Source organism: Macaca thibetana, chromosome 13 (genome assembly GCF_024542745.1).
Source record: "Macaca thibetana thibetana isolate TM-01 chromosome 13, ASM2454274v1, whole genome shotgun sequence".
In the NCBI taxonomy this organism is placed as follows: domain Eukaryota; kingdom Metazoa; phylum Chordata; class Mammalia; order Primates; family Cercopithecidae; genus Macaca; species Macaca thibetana.
The window spans coordinates 34,423,236-34,440,184 of record NC_065590.1 but is presented as its reverse complement, the minus strand read 5'-3'; the positions used below and the strand labels follow the sequence as shown (position 1 = coordinate 34,440,184).

Sequence of the window (16,949 nt, the reverse complement as noted above, 5' to 3'; positions counted from 1 at the left end):
ATGCCAAACACTTTTAAAAATATCAATACTGTGTCTAACCATTAGCATCAGAGATACATAACAATTACCAGATAACTGCCATTTCTTTTGTTTTGTTTTATTTTTAAAAGGACTCTCGCTCTCTTGCCCAAGCTGAAGTGCAATGGTGCGACCTTGGATAACTGCCATTTATTAAATGCCAATTATGCATACCAGTGACTGAGTTAAGCACTATTTATTCAATTTATTAATTGTACTAAGTAGGTAATTATTATCCTATTTAATATATGAGAAAGGTAGCCTAACAACATACAACTAGTAAATGTGTGATTAAATTATTTCAATACTCATGAATCACTACTGGAGTTCACTTGAGCAAGATCTGTTTTATTTTAATATCATAAAATCTGGAGTCTCACTCTTTCACCCAGGCTGGAGTGCAGTGGCATGATCTCGGCTCACTGCGCCTCCCAGGTTCAAGCGATTCTCCTGCCTCAGCCTCCTAAGTAGCTGGGATTACAGGCACATGCTACCACACCCAGCTAATTTTTGTATTTTTAGTAGAGATGAGGTTTCACCATGTTGGCCAGGATGGTCTCAATCTCTTGACCTTGTGATCCACCTGCCTCGGCCTCCTAAAGTGCTGGGATTACAGGCATAAGCCACCGCACCTGGCTAATATCATAAATTCTTAATCTCTTATAAAAACTAGCATACACACAGTGATGAGATACAATGCGGTCATATTAAAATCATTCAAAGAATGGAACTTCTCTCCTGGTATACTGTAATCATATTAAAGCATAATTTATTAACTTTTATATATCCTTGCTTCTCCAAAATTCATTTCATGCAGAAGAGAAATTCAGTAAGTGTTTTTTTAAACAAGGAAACAAATAATAAGATTTGAGTCAACATATGTTCAAACAAATATACTGCATTCTTTAGTTACTACTTATTTATTCATTCAACTATTTAATAATATTTACTGAGTACTTACTACATGCCAAGTAATGTTGGTACTGGCAGATATAACATTAAACAAAATAAACTAGCCATTTCACAGACCTTATGTTATTTGAGGGAAAAAAATCATTAAATTTTTAATTATGAGGCCTACTCTTAACCTTAAAACTTGATGCGAATAAACATGATTATTTTTCTATAGACTACTGGCTTAATTACAACTGTGAACTCCCTTACCCATACATACTATTGAAGAGAGTAAATAAAATCATGGAGCACAGAAACAAGATGTTAAGGAAAAAAGGAGTAAGTGTGTGGCAAAGGAAAAATGTATATTATTGTATATGTGAGTTCTATACAACTTTCAAGGAACAGATAACTCTTATATAAGTCATTCCATAAAATAGAAGAAAGGGGAGATGTTCAACTAATTTTAATGAGGCTAAAACAACATTGACTTACAAACCACCTAAGGACAACACACCAAAAATGAAAATTTCAGGGCTGTATTACATATGGCCTGAAATAAAGCAACAATAAAAAGGAGTTAAATTCTACAGGATGTTATAAAAGTAGCAATACATGTTCATCAAATTGAGTTTATCTAATAAACGCAAGGATGAGTTAATACCAAAAAAATCTATCAATGAAACTCACCATATTCATAAACTAAAGAATAAATATTATATTAATATGTATAGAAAACTAATTCAATAAAATTCAGCACACATTTATGTTTTCTTAAAGGATTATCAAGAGTCTAGGAACAACTAAATAGAAGCTATTTACCAAAAACCTATATAATGATTAGTCAATGAAAAAAAGTCACACATATTCTCTTTAAAATTAGAAATCAAAGAGTCTCACTATCACCTTATTGAACAACAAAGCAATGATGACTCCAGTCAATACAGTAAGACAATAAAAAGAATAATGAGATATACAAATAGAAAAAAAAGTCACTATCTGCAGACAATATGATTGACTACACAGGAAACTCATGAACCAAAAAGACTGTTAGAACAAATAAAAGAGTTAATTAAGCAAGGTTTCTAGATGTAAGATCAACCTATAAAAATCAATAGTGTTCCTCAATATCAGCAATAACTAATTAGAAAATAAAGTAGAAAACCACAACAAAAACTATAAGAATTTTGCTATTTATCTAACAAAGAATGTCCAAAACTCTTAACATGAGATTGGGGGAAAGCTCAATTAAATAATTTAAAAGATCTTCCTCCTCCATGACTGGGATGACTTAGCATTATAAAACTGTTAATTCTTCCAAAATGTAACTACAAATTCAATCAATTCAAATCAAAATCCTAGAAGGACTTTTTGAATAATCTCAAACTTATTATAACATATATATGGAAAAATAAAGATCGATAAATAGTTAATGCAATTTTAAAGAGGAGATATGAGAAGGGATTTATTTTATACCATCTATTTTGATATATTATAAAATATAATATAACAAAAAATGAGCTCAGAAACCAAACGATGTAAATATTGAAATTTACCACCAGAGGTACTACCAGAAATCACTGAGTAACATACAGATTATGTAGTAGATGGAATTGATAAAACTGAATTCATCATATGGAAAAAAATAAAGCCTTATATTATACAAGGAGTCTTAAAAAGTTCATGGAAAATGCATATTATGAAAAAATTATGCAGGAATTTCAAAATATTTTTACACCAAAATAAGCCTGTACCAACTTGTTATAACATGTCTGAACAGAATCTAGTTTGAGGCACTAAAAAGTATAAGACATCAATTTGAAAAGAGCCTCTATTGGAGCAACATGAATTCTGCTAAAATTGAAGCAAGCACAAATATCAAATTTATGGTAAAACTTAGGTAGAAGAATGGTGAAATCATTGAAGCTTTACAAAAAGTTTATAAAGACAATGCCCCAAAGAAATCAGCAGCTTATAAGTGGATATTTGTTTTAAGAAGGGATGAGACAATGTTGAAAATGAAGCCTGCAGTGATAGACCATTCACATCAATTTTTGAGAAAACAATCTTGTTTGTGCCCTAATTAAAGAGGATTGATAATTAACAGTACAAACAACAGCCAATACCATAGACATCTCAATAGCTTTAGATTACACAATTCTCTCTGAAAAATTGAAGTCAAGCAAACTTTCCACTCAATACAAAACCACTGCACTCAGATCTGCTGCAGAAAAGAGCAGAGAACTTTCAATGGAAATTTTAAACAAGTGGGGGATCAAGATCCTGAACCATTTATGATATGGTTTGGCTGTGTGTCACCAACCAAATCGCATCTCAAATTGTAATTCCCACGTGTCAAGGGAGGGAAGTGATTAGATTATGGGGGCAGTTTCCCCCATGCTGTTCTCATGATAGTGAGTGAGTCTCACAAGATCTGATGGTTTTAAAATGGCAGTTTTTCCTGTCCTCACATTCATTCTCTTTCCTACCACCTTGTGAAGAAGGTGCCTGCTTCTCCTTCACCTTCCATCATAAGTTTCCTGAGGCCACTTAGCCATGCTTCCTGTTAAGCCTGCAGAACTGTGAGTCAATTAAACCTCTTTTCTTTAAAATTATCCAGTCTCAGGTAGTGTTTTTCTTGAGTGAGTTCACATTGCATATGTGAGCTCTACGCAACTTTCTTTTTTTTTATTTTTTATTTTTTTATTATACCCTAAGTTCTAGGGTACATGTGTACAACATGCAGGTTTGTTACATAGCTATACATGTGCCATGTTGGTTTGCTGCACCCATCAACTCGTCATTTACACTAGGTATTTCTCCTAATGCTATCCCTCCCCCAGACCCCCCACCCCCTGACAGGCCCCAGTGTGTGATGTTCCCTGCCCTGTGTCCATGTGTTCTCGTTGTTCAACTCCCACCTATGAGTGAGAATATGAGGTGTTTGGTTTTCTGTGCTTGTGATAGTTTGCTTAGAATGATGGTTTCCAGCTTCATCCATGTCCCTGCAAAGGACATGAACTCATCCTTTTTTATGGCTGCATAGTATCCCATAGTGTATATGTGCCACATTTTCTTAATCTAGTCTATCATTGATGGACATTTGGGTTGGTTCCAAGTCTTTGCTATTGGGAACAGTGCCACAATAAACATACTTGTGCATGTGCCTTTATAGTAGAATGATTTATAATCCTTTGGGTATATACCCAGGAATGGGATCACTGGGTCAAATGGCATTTCTAATATTAGATCCTTGAGGAATTGCCACACTGTCTTCCACAATGGTTGAACTAATTTACACTCCCACCAACAGTGTAAAAGCATTCCTATTTCTCCACATCCTCTCCAGCATCTGTTGTTTCCTGACTTTTTAATGATTGCCATTCTAACTGGCATGAGATGGTATCTCATTGTGGTTTTGATTTGCATTTCTCTGATGATCAGTGATGATGAGCATTTTTTCATATGTCTGTTGGCTGCATAAATGTCTTCTTCTGAGAAGTGTCTGTTCATATCCTTTGCCCACTTTTTATGGTGTTTTTTGGTTTTTTCTTATAAATGTGTTTAAGTTCTTTGTAGATGCTAGATATTAGCCCTTTGTCAGATGTGTAGATTGCAAATACTTTCTCCCATTCTGTAGGTTGCCTGTTCACTCTGATGATAGTTTCTTTTGCTGGAGTTCTACACAGCTTTCAAGGGACAGAGTGAATCCCCAGTTTTGCTGCCCAGGCTGGAGTACAGTAGCATGATCTTGGCTCACTACAACCTCTGCATCCCAGGTTCAAACAATTTTCCTGCCTCAGCCTCCTAAGTAGCTGGGATTACAGGCACCCACCACCACGCCTGGCTAATTTTTGTACTTTTAGTAGAGACAGAGTTTCACCATGTTGCCCAGGCTGGTCTCAAACTCCAGACCTCAAGCAATCCACCTGTCTCAACCTCCCAAACTGCTGGGATTACAGGTATAAGCCACTGCACCCGACCTCGAGCAGTATTCTTTATAGCAGTGTGACAACAGACTAATACAGTTTCTTTGAAGAATTGTGGCAGAAGAGAAACAGGGCTTTCCCAGTACAATCCTGAAGACAAGGCATAATCAAAGCAATGGCTACCAAGAGATGAAAGTAGTCCAGCCAAAGAAAAAGCAGACCAGTCAAGAGCAAAGGTCAAGGCAACAGATTTTTGAAATACTAAAGGAATTTTTCTTGTTGACCTTCAGGAAGGCCAAAGAACAATAATATCTGCTTATTATAAGACTTTTAGCCAAAGCTTTAGCAGAACTATGCCTGGGAAAGCTTCACTATATAGTCCTCCTCCACTACAGCAACGCTTGTGCTCATTCCCCTCATCAAATGAGGGCAATTTTGTAAGAGTTTCAATGGGAAATCATTAGACATTCGCTTTACAGTCCTGATTTAGCTTGCTCTGACTTCTTTTCGTTTCCTAGTTTTAAAAAGCCTTTAAAGGGCAACTATCTTTCTTCAGTTAATAATGTACAAAAGACTACATTGACATGGTTAAATTTCTAGGATCCTCAGTTCTTTAGAGATGGGCTAAATGGCTGGTATAATTGCTTACCAAAGTGTCTTAAACTTGATGGAGCTTCTGTTGAAAAATAAAGTTTATATTTTTTATTTTTATGTTTTAGTTTCTTTTTTCCATGAACTTTCTAAAGTCCCCTTATATATAATGATGAACCCAAGATGGGTCAAGATGAAAATGTAAATGGTAAAATATTAAACGTAATATAAAGTAAATACTCTGTGACAGCAGGATAAAGAGGTATTTAAAAAAAAAAAAACTCAAAAGTATAAACTTATATGGCTAAAATTGATGGATGTGATTACATGGAAACTAAATATTTCTGTTTCACTGAACATAACATAGACATAGTTTAGAGTCTGGTGACAAATTATGAAAAAAGGACATTTTAAACATTCTAAACTGTCAGTATCTACAATATATGAGGAATTTCTGAAATTACTCTTTCAGAAAAGAGGGAAAAAAATAAGAAACCCGATTTTAAAAAATGGACAAAGGTTAAAAATAAGCACTTTATAGAAAAAAATCTAAAAAGATCCACTAGTCTATAAAGAAAACCACAATTTTGACTAGTAACCAGAGAAATGCAAACTAGAACCATAGCACAACAGCATTTGAGTAAATTAAAAGCACATACATTTACAAATCACTATACATTTTTCAAGGATATTTACACATCTCTGACCATATATTACATTTATTAGTGTTATTATTCTTGGAGATGAAAGACAACTGGGCTTGTAAACAATGAATGAATGGAAAAAATATAATAAAACAAAATAAAATACAAGAGGGGGGCCTTTATGAATTGATAATAGAGTGTCACAGTCTAAGATGTATATGATTTCTTATCTATACTTGTGATTGAAAAAGATTGTCAACTTGTTTTAGATGCCTTGATACAATTCAATCTACATTTGGCTTGACCTTTATATAACAAGGAATGGTACATGTGCAGCCATAAAAAAGAATGAGATCATGTCTTTTGCAGGAACATGAATGGAGCAGAAGGCTGTTATCCTCAGCAAACTAATGCAAGAACAGAAAAACAAATACCCCAAGTTCTCACTTATAAGTGGGGGCTAAATGACAAGAACTTATGAACACAAAGAAGGAAACAACAGACAATAAGGTCTACTTGAGAGTGGAGGGAGGAAGATGGGAAGAGGGAGAGGAGCAGAAAAAATAACTTTTGGGTACTGGGCTTAATTCCTGGGTAATGAAATAATCTATACAACAAACCCCTGTGACATGAGATTACCTATGTAATAAACATTCACATGTATCCCTAAACCTAAAATAAATCTTTTTTAAAAAAAAGAATTGTACGTATATCAGACAATATGAATTTTATTTTTGTTAAAAATGTCTGAAAATATTAGATGTAAATACATAAAACATAAATAATGGTGGTCTCTAGGTGTGACATCGTAGGCAATTATAATTTTATTTTCATGTCTTTTGTTTTGTTTTGTTTTGTTTTGAGACAGAGTCTTGCTCTGTCGCCTAGGCTGGGGTGCAGTGGCCGGATCTCAGCTCACTGCAAGCTCTGCCTCCTGGGTTTAGACCATTCTCCTGCCTCAGCCTCCCGAGTAGCTGGGACTACAGGCGCCCGCCACCTCGCCCGGCTAGTTTTTTGTATTTTTTAGTAGAGACGGGGTTTCACCGTGTTAGCCAGGATGGTCTCGATCTCCTGACCTCGTGATCCGCCCGTCTCGGCCTCCCAAAGTGCTGGGATTACAGGCTTGAGCCACCGCGCCCGGCCATGTCTTTTGTTTTATTTACTTTTTGTAACTTGAAAATTTCTAAATGAGTATATGTTACTTTAGCAGTAAGATATTCAGAGCTTCTTTATAAAACCAAAAAAAAAAAAAAAGAATGTCTTCTGAAAAATTGCTGCTACTGCAATATTAAATTTAATTCTAATGCCTCTCCACTGTTAGAGTGATTCTAGTATGGACATTTAAACTAGTGAGACATACTTATATTCAAATGTAAATACAAAAATCACAGTATAAGGCTACACATTATTTTTAGTATTCACTACTTTAACTGCCTATTTAAAAAAAAAAAAAAGGAATGGTAGATTAAGAGAGAGGGAGTATAAAGGGAGGGAAGACAGAAAGAGAAACAGAGAAGAAAAGAGGAAGATGAAGAAGTGGGCAAAAGAGGGAGAGAAGAAGAAACTACCTGATTTTTAATCAAACCAATAAAACTACCACAAAATACTTCAGACCATAAAGTCCATAGGTCAGTATCCCAAATTGTCAGGAGTAATGACAAAGTAACACTATGTTAAATATATGAACAAAGAGGCCGGACATGGTGGCTCACACCTGTAATCCCAGCACTTTGGGAGACCCAGACGGAGGATCACCTGAGGTCAGGAGTTCAAGACCAGCCTAACCAACATGGAGAAACTCCATCTCTACTAAAAATACAAAATTAGCCGAGTGTGGTGGCACATGCCCATAATCCCAGCTACTCAAGAGGCTGAGGCAGGAGAATCGCTTGAACCAGGGAGGCGGAGGTTGTGGTGAGCCGAGGTCACACCACTGTACTCCAGCCTAAGCAACAAGAGCAAAACTCTGTCTCAAAAAGAAGAAAAGAAAAGAAAAAAAAAAATATACACACACACACACACACACACACACACACACACACAAAGAAAAACTGATAAGAGACTGAGCAATAAGACATACTTCAACATATTAAAAACAACCTGATACAAGCACCAGTGAAAGTTTCTGTAAAAATAAAAATCAATAATAGGCTTCTCTCACCAATTTGTCTTGGTTGCTACAGTTTAACTTTTGATTCACTTTCTGTGTATCTATGTGTCTGCATGTGAGTGTACTACCAAAATGGAGAAAGGGATCATTTCTTAGAATATTATTGACATCTATAATATCCCCCACACAGAGAGGTTCCCTTTTCCATATGCTTTACATGACAAAAGGAATAATTGTCATTAGGAATAAAAAAGTAAACATTTTCACAAATACTATTTTAATGTGTAAAGACAGAATATTGTTATTTAAATAATTACATTATTAAACTAAAAACAGAAATCTGGATGTGTATGACTACTTCTAGTTATAAGCTACTGATTTATTGATGACTGAGAAATGTCACTAGCCATAGCATATTACATAAAAACATAAGAGATTCAAAATTGCTTTTTATAATTAACAGTCCTTAAACAAGAAGAGTTTTCTCATTTTTCACTCTTAATAAAAAACAGAAAAACTACCAAAAGTTGAGAAAGCAAAGTTTTGAACTCAATGGACATCTTTACTAGGCAGAGCCAGATAAAGACTCACCAGGACAGAATATATGTGTAGACATCGATAAACTGGAGAGAAATCCACCAAATCTTGGGCTCCAGGTACCTGCAAATACAAGATTACAACAAAAAAATTCAAACAAAGCTATTAAAAGCAACTACCTTAATTGTTACTACTCAAGTGTTTGGTTCTTTTTATAAAGGCCAGTTCTAGCTTCTAAGTGAGAAATATAAAACAAACAAAGAAATAGGTTTCCAAAGACCTAGTTCTTATGTTTGAGCCATAGAATTAATAAACTGTGAAGATATACACCAAGGCTGGGACAAAGCCCACAAGGATGGGTAGCAGAGAAGAGAAACAGGTGGTACCAATCCTGCATTTGCCTTTAGAGATACATCTTTGGCCATGGGACTCTAAAGGGAAAATAGAACAATGTGAGAATGTACCTTTCATGACGACTTTTTCTAAAAGATATGAGAGTTTACATAAAAAACTAAGTTTTAGTAGTTAAAAACAAAATTAGCCACACAATATGAATCACGGCCTGCCAGCCAACTTCTGAAGAACACAAGAATTCATCAATACTTAAGTCAACATGCAATCAAAATCAGAAATATGCTACGAAAAGAGGGGAGATTATGTGAAAAATAAGACAAAGAATGGAAAAGTCAAACCAAGAAGTAATACCAATGGATTTTAATGTGAATAGTGTATGTTAATTAAACCTAGACATCAAAAGAGAAAGTAAAAGAAAAAAACATCAGGTAAGAACTGGAATCTAGTTTCAATGCTAAAACTGATTTGCTATGTGATCTGACAAGAGTAATTCACGATTTACTTTGGGCTCGATTTCCTCAGCTGAAAAAAAAACTAATCAGCTGATTTATAGGGATTTAACAAGAATAAAAGGAAATATTGAAAGTAAATGTTGAACAAAATAAAACAAAAAGAAAATGAAAAAATTACATAAAGAAGTATTCAAAATAAAGACCTGCCAGTTTTTACTGTAACACTGGTAACTACACAATTCATCAGAATATAAGCAGCAGGCATATCTAATTTGGGTAGGGCTGATTCATAATTACAAGGTCATTTTCCCTTATTTCATAAAGTAAATCTCATTTCTTCTTTTGGGGCATAGCTTCTTTACCAAGATACTTTTCTTAATGAAATCTACTAATTCTAAAATTCAACAGCACAACACCTATGTTCTTTTCCCTCTGGAACCATCACACCTTTATATTTATGGGTTCAAACTTGTTGACTATTCTGTTCATCTGCTTCACACCCATGACAGCAAATATTAAATCTCTATATTTTAAGTTCCTTGATAGCACTATATACTCTGTAAGCACACAACAAACTTTTAAGTGAATCTAAAAACTGATAGTAAGATGGTCAACATCCTATAGCATGGCCCAAGAATAACTTTACCTAAAAAAAAAAAAAGAAAAAAAAAAACCTTATGAAGAGGTAATGAGCATTGCAAATTACTGAAAAAAAATATGGACAGATGTGCAGCATGCAGTTTAAAAAGAGTAAGATTAAATAGCATATAAAAATTGTACGAATGCAAATGGACACTCATTTTCATCTTAATAACACAAAGAGTCCACAGGTGATCATTTTAGGCACTCTTATTTGAAATAATCACAACACTAAAACATCTTTACAGTCTCCTCTTTTGGACTGCAAAGTAGAGAGCTAAAGGAAATTTATTTTATCTTGACAAAAAACCAGAGCCTATTTTATCTTGCCAAAATATGAGGAAAATTTCTTTTATCTTGCCAAAAAACCAGAGCCTACAGCTAAGCAAAACACATTCTCAAAAGAAGAAAAATGTTAAAACATCAAACATGATATTCACAATAGTATTTAAACTATATAAAAACTACACATGCATATGAAAAAAGACAAGAAGAAAACATATTTAAAAGTTTGATCTGTATAGGAAATGACACATTTTCTTTTATTTAGAATTAATAATTTTTAAATTCTGTTACATATTTACAAAAAGTTTAAAGAATTTTTCTTACATAATTTTGAGTAGCAAATTCAATCATAATTTTGTTTATATATTCTTCTTCATGCAGTTTATTTTGTTTAACTTCATCTCAGAACCATAGTTTCACTCAAAAGGAAACTGCTTGTAGCCATTCCTCAGACAAGGCCTTAGCCCTTTTACATGTCAGACCCACCCTTGCAGAATGAACATCTAAATTAAGGGAAAATTTCCCTAAAAATCTGCGATAAATAAGCTAACAGAGCCCCATAACAAAGACATTTTGTTACTAATGGGCTAAGACTGGTTTATGTGGGCATACTATTAAAAAAAATTGATACATTTAGAAAGGAGACAAGGCCTTTTTTTGTCATCTCCAACAAATATTTACAACCAAATCTATTCTCTCTGAGGCTATTGTGACATCATTCTATTAGCTTCAAACAGGCTAAAGTGCTCTGACTTGTAAGTATTGTCTCTATTATTTCTTAGCCACTGGAACCACCATCCAGTTAAGTCTTCCTAAGCACAAGACTGCCTGCTTTGAAAGCAGTACACAGAAATCTAGACAAAAAGAGAAGGGAGTAAAATGGGGCTTCCGTTCACAACCTTTACCTCTACTCCCAAAATAGCCTAACATTTAGAAATCATTTTTCCTCTATGGTCCCCTCTGTGAAGAACACTAGGAATGAACACCATGAGGAACCAAGAAGAGTGCTGTGAGGATAAAGGTATGTAAAGTATGCACTGACTCATGTTGCTTAGAGTGAGATGTGTTTTCTCTGCTGCCACTAATGAAAAAGAATCACAACTACAGAAAGGCAAAAGGAGAAGAGCAACATACATTGGCTGTGAAGGAATGCTACAGGTTGGGAAGAATAAGAAGTGAACTTTCAAAAATCTAAATAAATAGGGGCGGGGAAGAGTATCAGAAAAAAATGAAGTTTTTCCTGACTCACAGAAATGGGTCTGTTTTAAGGTCCACATCTTGATCACCATTTAAAATGCTAACTCTCTGTCAAAGCTATATTCATACTTCTTCCTTTTCTTTGACCCTCCCTCCCCTCAAGTTGCAAAGAATGATTCAAGGAGGTTTAGGTTTCAGCTGGGGCAGAGGGAGGGGTCCAAGGACACTTTCTTAAGCTAACAATAACTGTTTCTAATAGTTTCTGTCTCCTAACAAAAGCCATGACTCCTTCTATTATCAGCTTCATCTAATTTTTCCTTTCCAAAGAAAATAACACAGCCCTTGCATTTTACACATGTCCAAATTTGACAAATCATCATCGACTGCCACTATAACTGATAAGAGATAACTTTGTGGTAGGACGTTGTCATTTCCTCTCATAAGGGCTTTCTTTCTGAGATACAGAAACATGATTAGAATAGTTAAACATTTCCTCTGCCTGGCAGTCAGGAACTCAAGACTTTAAGATACTGGAATCTGTATTTTTCTAGAAGTTCAAATAGATCTATGAAGATACAAATAGTAGCCACAAATAGTATATTCAAGATTATCCTGTTTTTTTTAACTAGTTGTTTTCCTTAAGAATTTACATGAAATAATTTCATCACCAAGGACAGCAGCTGCCTAATTCCCTAAATAGTTTCTGAATGGAGAGCATTAGTGCCTTTTGCCAGTTCAAACCTTTCTCCAGAGGATCAAATAGTAGTTAAGATTTTACATTCTATAACTAAGATATCTGTGCCTCAGAGCATATTATAACATTACATAAACTAAGCGAACTAGGATACATTTTTTAATAACCGATAAATAATGACCTAGTAAAGCATTTGAGGATGCCTTAACTTCAGTATCCAGAGGTAGATATCATGGAAGCAACTATTACATTCTTCTATAAATATACATTCACATATCAATTAGAGATCATTGACAGATTAGGTACATGAATTGGCATCTAATGGATCCTATTGGCATCCACGTTTGGTATCCACTAGATACCAACACATATGGCTAATCTGTTAGTTTCAGTACAATTATTCTTATATTTTTATAATACCTATTAACAGCTTCAATCAAAGCATTAGTTCCTAGTTTTTGTTTGTGGAATATTTGTTGTTAAAGAGCATTTATAGTCTATAAATATAGCACTGAACACATGAGACCAATGTATAGATGACAAAAAAGAGTCTGAAAATAGAGGATGTTACAAAACAAACGTAAATTTTAAAATGGGATTAATCAAAGGCCCCCTAAAAAATCAAAAGCCCCTGAAAAAATATTATGAGCCCCCACAGATAATATTTACTACAGAAGATATACAGATTCAGCATAGACATGGGAATATTAGATGATCAGGAGGAAAAGAAACATCAACATTTCTGATTACAAGAATTTTTACAAAACACCAGGATGTGACTTTTAGGATATATTTTTCTTCCTCTCTAATACATCTTAGTTCAGGTAAAAGAAAGTCTCTAAAAACAGAAAAGTAAATGGTTAAGTTCCTCTCATAGCACATAAGGAAAATGCATTTACATATTAAAAAAAGAATATTTTGATTTTTAAAATGCATGATGCCATTCAAGTTTTAACAGATATATTCATTTAATATTTTTCTAACCCTTCCTCCAAAAGGATTCAGAGTTCATAAATATTTTCTATTTTAAAAGACTCACTAGTGAAGGAAGGCAGGAAAGAAACATTATCTGCAGGTAAAAATATAATAACTCTACCAGCTTTACTGCTGGGTAAGCATACCCTTAGAAAAGGGGAATACACTATAAGAAAAGATTGCTTGCCTCCCTCCACTCAAGAAGAGTAGCGACATACTATGAGATATTTACCTCTGCTGCCCATAAAGACAGCACATTAAAACAGAAATGCATTAGTACACTCCAGCCCTATTGTTCCCACAGTTGCACCAGAAGATACACAAATACACAGACACACACACTCTCTCATACACCTACACAGCATTTATTTTTCTCTTAAGAAGGCTTTCAAAGTAGATGGATCATCCAAAAAGAGTTTGATAGAGATTTGCAAGGAATTTAGATATCTTTCTCACTCATTATTTGAGTACAAAATAGTTTCTCCGTATTGGTAAATGAATGCAGGGACTTGGTGCCCATTTCTGAGCATTACTTAGATCTTAAGTCATTAAAATGTACCAGGCATTTTTCTGCGGAGAGAAGACAACAAATGATTAGCTGAAGGAGCACTGACTTTGCATTCAGAGGATCAATTTTGACAGCCCATATTATGTCTATAAGCCAGGAAATGTCTGGCAAACATTTTTCACCAGTGTGCATTTCAGATCTATGTTGCTTCCCAAAATTCAGAGAAAAGAAGGGTAGAATTCATTTGGATATGAGCTTTTATGCAGCTAGACTAAACACCACAGAAACACCAACAAACTGGAAGGCCTATAATTTTAAGTGACTAGAATTAGCAAAAGCATAAAGAATTTTCTAAGCCTTTTAGCATATAAGAATACTGTGGCCAGAGCCCTATCCCAAAAAAGTGCAAAATTATGCCAAGGAGCTTCTCACAAATTATTAGGATTCTTTCTGAGAAATCCCTAAGCAGATTACCACTTAATTACTCAAGTGTTTGCACTAAGCAGAACAAAATCAAGAAAAACCACCATTTCTCCTTACTGATGCACTGCAAAAAACCTGTGACCAAAGTCAAAGGATAGTCCCTCAAGAATTCTCTGCTTAAAGCTGAACACTGAGAGCCAGGCATGGTGGCTTACACCTGTAATCCCAGCACTTTCGGAGGCCAAAGCAGGTGGATCGCTTGAGTCCAGGAGTTCGAGACCAGCCTGTGCAACACAGCGAAACCCATCTCTACAAAAAACTGCAAAACTTAGCCAGGTGTGATGGCATGTGCCTGTACCCCCACTACTCAGGAGGCTGAGGTGGGAGGATCGCTTGAGCCTGGGAAGTTGAGGCTGCAGGGAGCTGAGATCATGCCACTGTACTCCTAGCCTGAGTGACAGAGTGAGACCCTGTCTCCAAAACAAACAAACAAACAAACAAAAAGGCTGAACACTGGTGAAACAAAAATTCAACTGGTCTTTATTTAACACGGGTCCACTATATGCTATGAAACCTAAACCTTTAGGCAAAAGAGGCAATTTTGCACTACTTGGTATTAAACATAAAAGGTCTGAGAGGATAAAAAATTAAGATGAGGAAAAGTAGGTTTAAAATGTTACAATATTATAGGTAAAGAATGAATATCCCTAATATATAGAGAACTAATAAACAATGAAGAAAAAAACAAAATCATTCAAAAAATAGGCAAAAGACATAAGCAGTTTACAAAAAAGACATACAAATAGCCCTGAACCTTATAAGATATTCAACTTTACCCACAGTAATAGGAACGAAAATTAAAACTACAAAGAGATATGTTCCTTATCTATGAGAACGGCGAAATTCAAAAGCTTAAAATAAATACTCTCTTAAAGAAGCTGTAAGAAAATAGGCAACTCATGCCTTGCTGGGGTGGGTGGTAGGGTATCGAAAACAGTACAACCCCTGTGGAGGAGAATTTGACATTATCTAACAGAATTATATGTGCATTTACCCCTTGACTCAACAATCCTGCTTCTAGGAACCTACCCTGAGGATATAGCTCCAACCACATGGAAAAACAGTTCTCAGGATTTTTTTTTTTTTTTTTTAAGTTTTAAAGTGTTTTGCATATGGTAAAATTCACTCTTTCTAGTAAACAATTCTGTAAGTTCTGACAAATGCATATAGACCTGTAATCATCATCATAATCGAGATAAGAAGAAACAGTTTCAGCACTCCCCAAAATTCCCTATGGCCCTTTGTAGTCAAATTGCTTCCTGATGCCTAGCCCTTGGCAAACACTGATCCATTTTCTATCTCTAGAGTTTTGACTTTTTAGAATTGTCATATTGATAGACTCATATAGTTTATAGCCTTTTGAACCTGGCTTCTTCCATTGAACATAATGCATTTGAGACTCATCTGTGTTGTTTCATACATTCTGCAGTTTACTCCTTTTTATTTCAGAGTGGTACTTCAATTATGGATATACCACAGTTCATTTATCCCTTCACGCACTGAAGGACATTTAGGGTGTTTCTAGTTTTGGTAATATATGCACAAAGTTGCTATAAATATTAAGCTTCAAGCTTCTGAGTGAACATGCTGGTTCAATACCCAGGAGTGGGATTGCTAGGTCATATATATGACCACTCCTAGCTGTATGTTCAACATTATAATAAACTGCCAAACTGTTTTCTAAAGCGACTCTATCATTTCACATTTTCACAGCAATATATGAGTTCCATTTGCTCTATATCCTTGACAGTACGTGGTAATGTATTTTTTTATTTTAGCTATTCTAATAGCTGTACAGTTAAAACACTACTTTTTAATAAAAAAAAATTGGAAATCATTTAGTGTCCATGTATAGATTGGCTGAATAAACTATGGTACATCCAAACAATGGAGTACTATTTAGCAGTAAAAATAGAATGAGAAATATTTCTATGAATTGATATGGAATAATTTTCAGAATATATTTCAAATAAAAAAAACAAAGTACAAATATATATGTATTATGCTATTAATAATTATGTTGCTTAAGGTATAATGAAGGGTATACATACAAAAATTAACAACACTCATTACTTACAAAAGGTGGGTAGGAGCAGTGTGGAAAGGATAAGGATGAGAATGGGATTTCACTGAATATATCTTCTTATATAGTTTTGCCTTTGAACCATGTTCATATTTTAAATAGTCAAAAAGTTAAATAAATAAGGATAGTTGAACCCTAAAAAATAATACAAAAAGAAACAAATGAACCTAATTATATATATCAATTTAGTAACAATCAAACAGAAGAAAAAAAAATTAGCCAAAAGTGTTTGAACATAGTACTCTGAACTATACAGACTTAGTGGGATACACTGTAGGATTAAAAGAACTGTAAAGAAATCTTGAACTTAATAACTTTATTGCTTTTAGTGACATTTGCATAATAATTCTGCAACTATTTTCTGGGTATTATATAATTATCCAAAAGAGTAAATATACTGATACTCTGGAAACCAGAATATTTGCAAATACAAATATAGAATGACAGAAAAAACGTATTACATTAGATTGGAATTAGAAGTAAGTTCTAATATTAGCTTTAGAAGTATTAGCTTTAACTCATGATTTATTTTTTTAAGTCTACACATTAATGTAGC

General features: G+C 34.4%; 1 protein-coding gene across 5 annotated transcripts in view; it reads right to left on the bottom strand.

Moving 5' to 3' along the window:
• Positions 1-16,949, bottom strand: part of EXOC6B (exocyst complex component 6B) — a 690,744-nt gene that overhangs the window by 416,921 nt on the left and 256,874 nt on the right. For all 5 annotated transcript variants that reach the window (XM_050754407.1, XM_050754408.1, XM_050754410.1 and 2 more), the window contains one exon: positions 8,778-8,846. In XM_050754407.1, the coding sequence (XP_050610364.1) occupies positions 8,778-8,846 (69 nt within the window). The remainder of the gene's footprint in view (positions 1-8,777; positions 8,847-16,949) is intronic.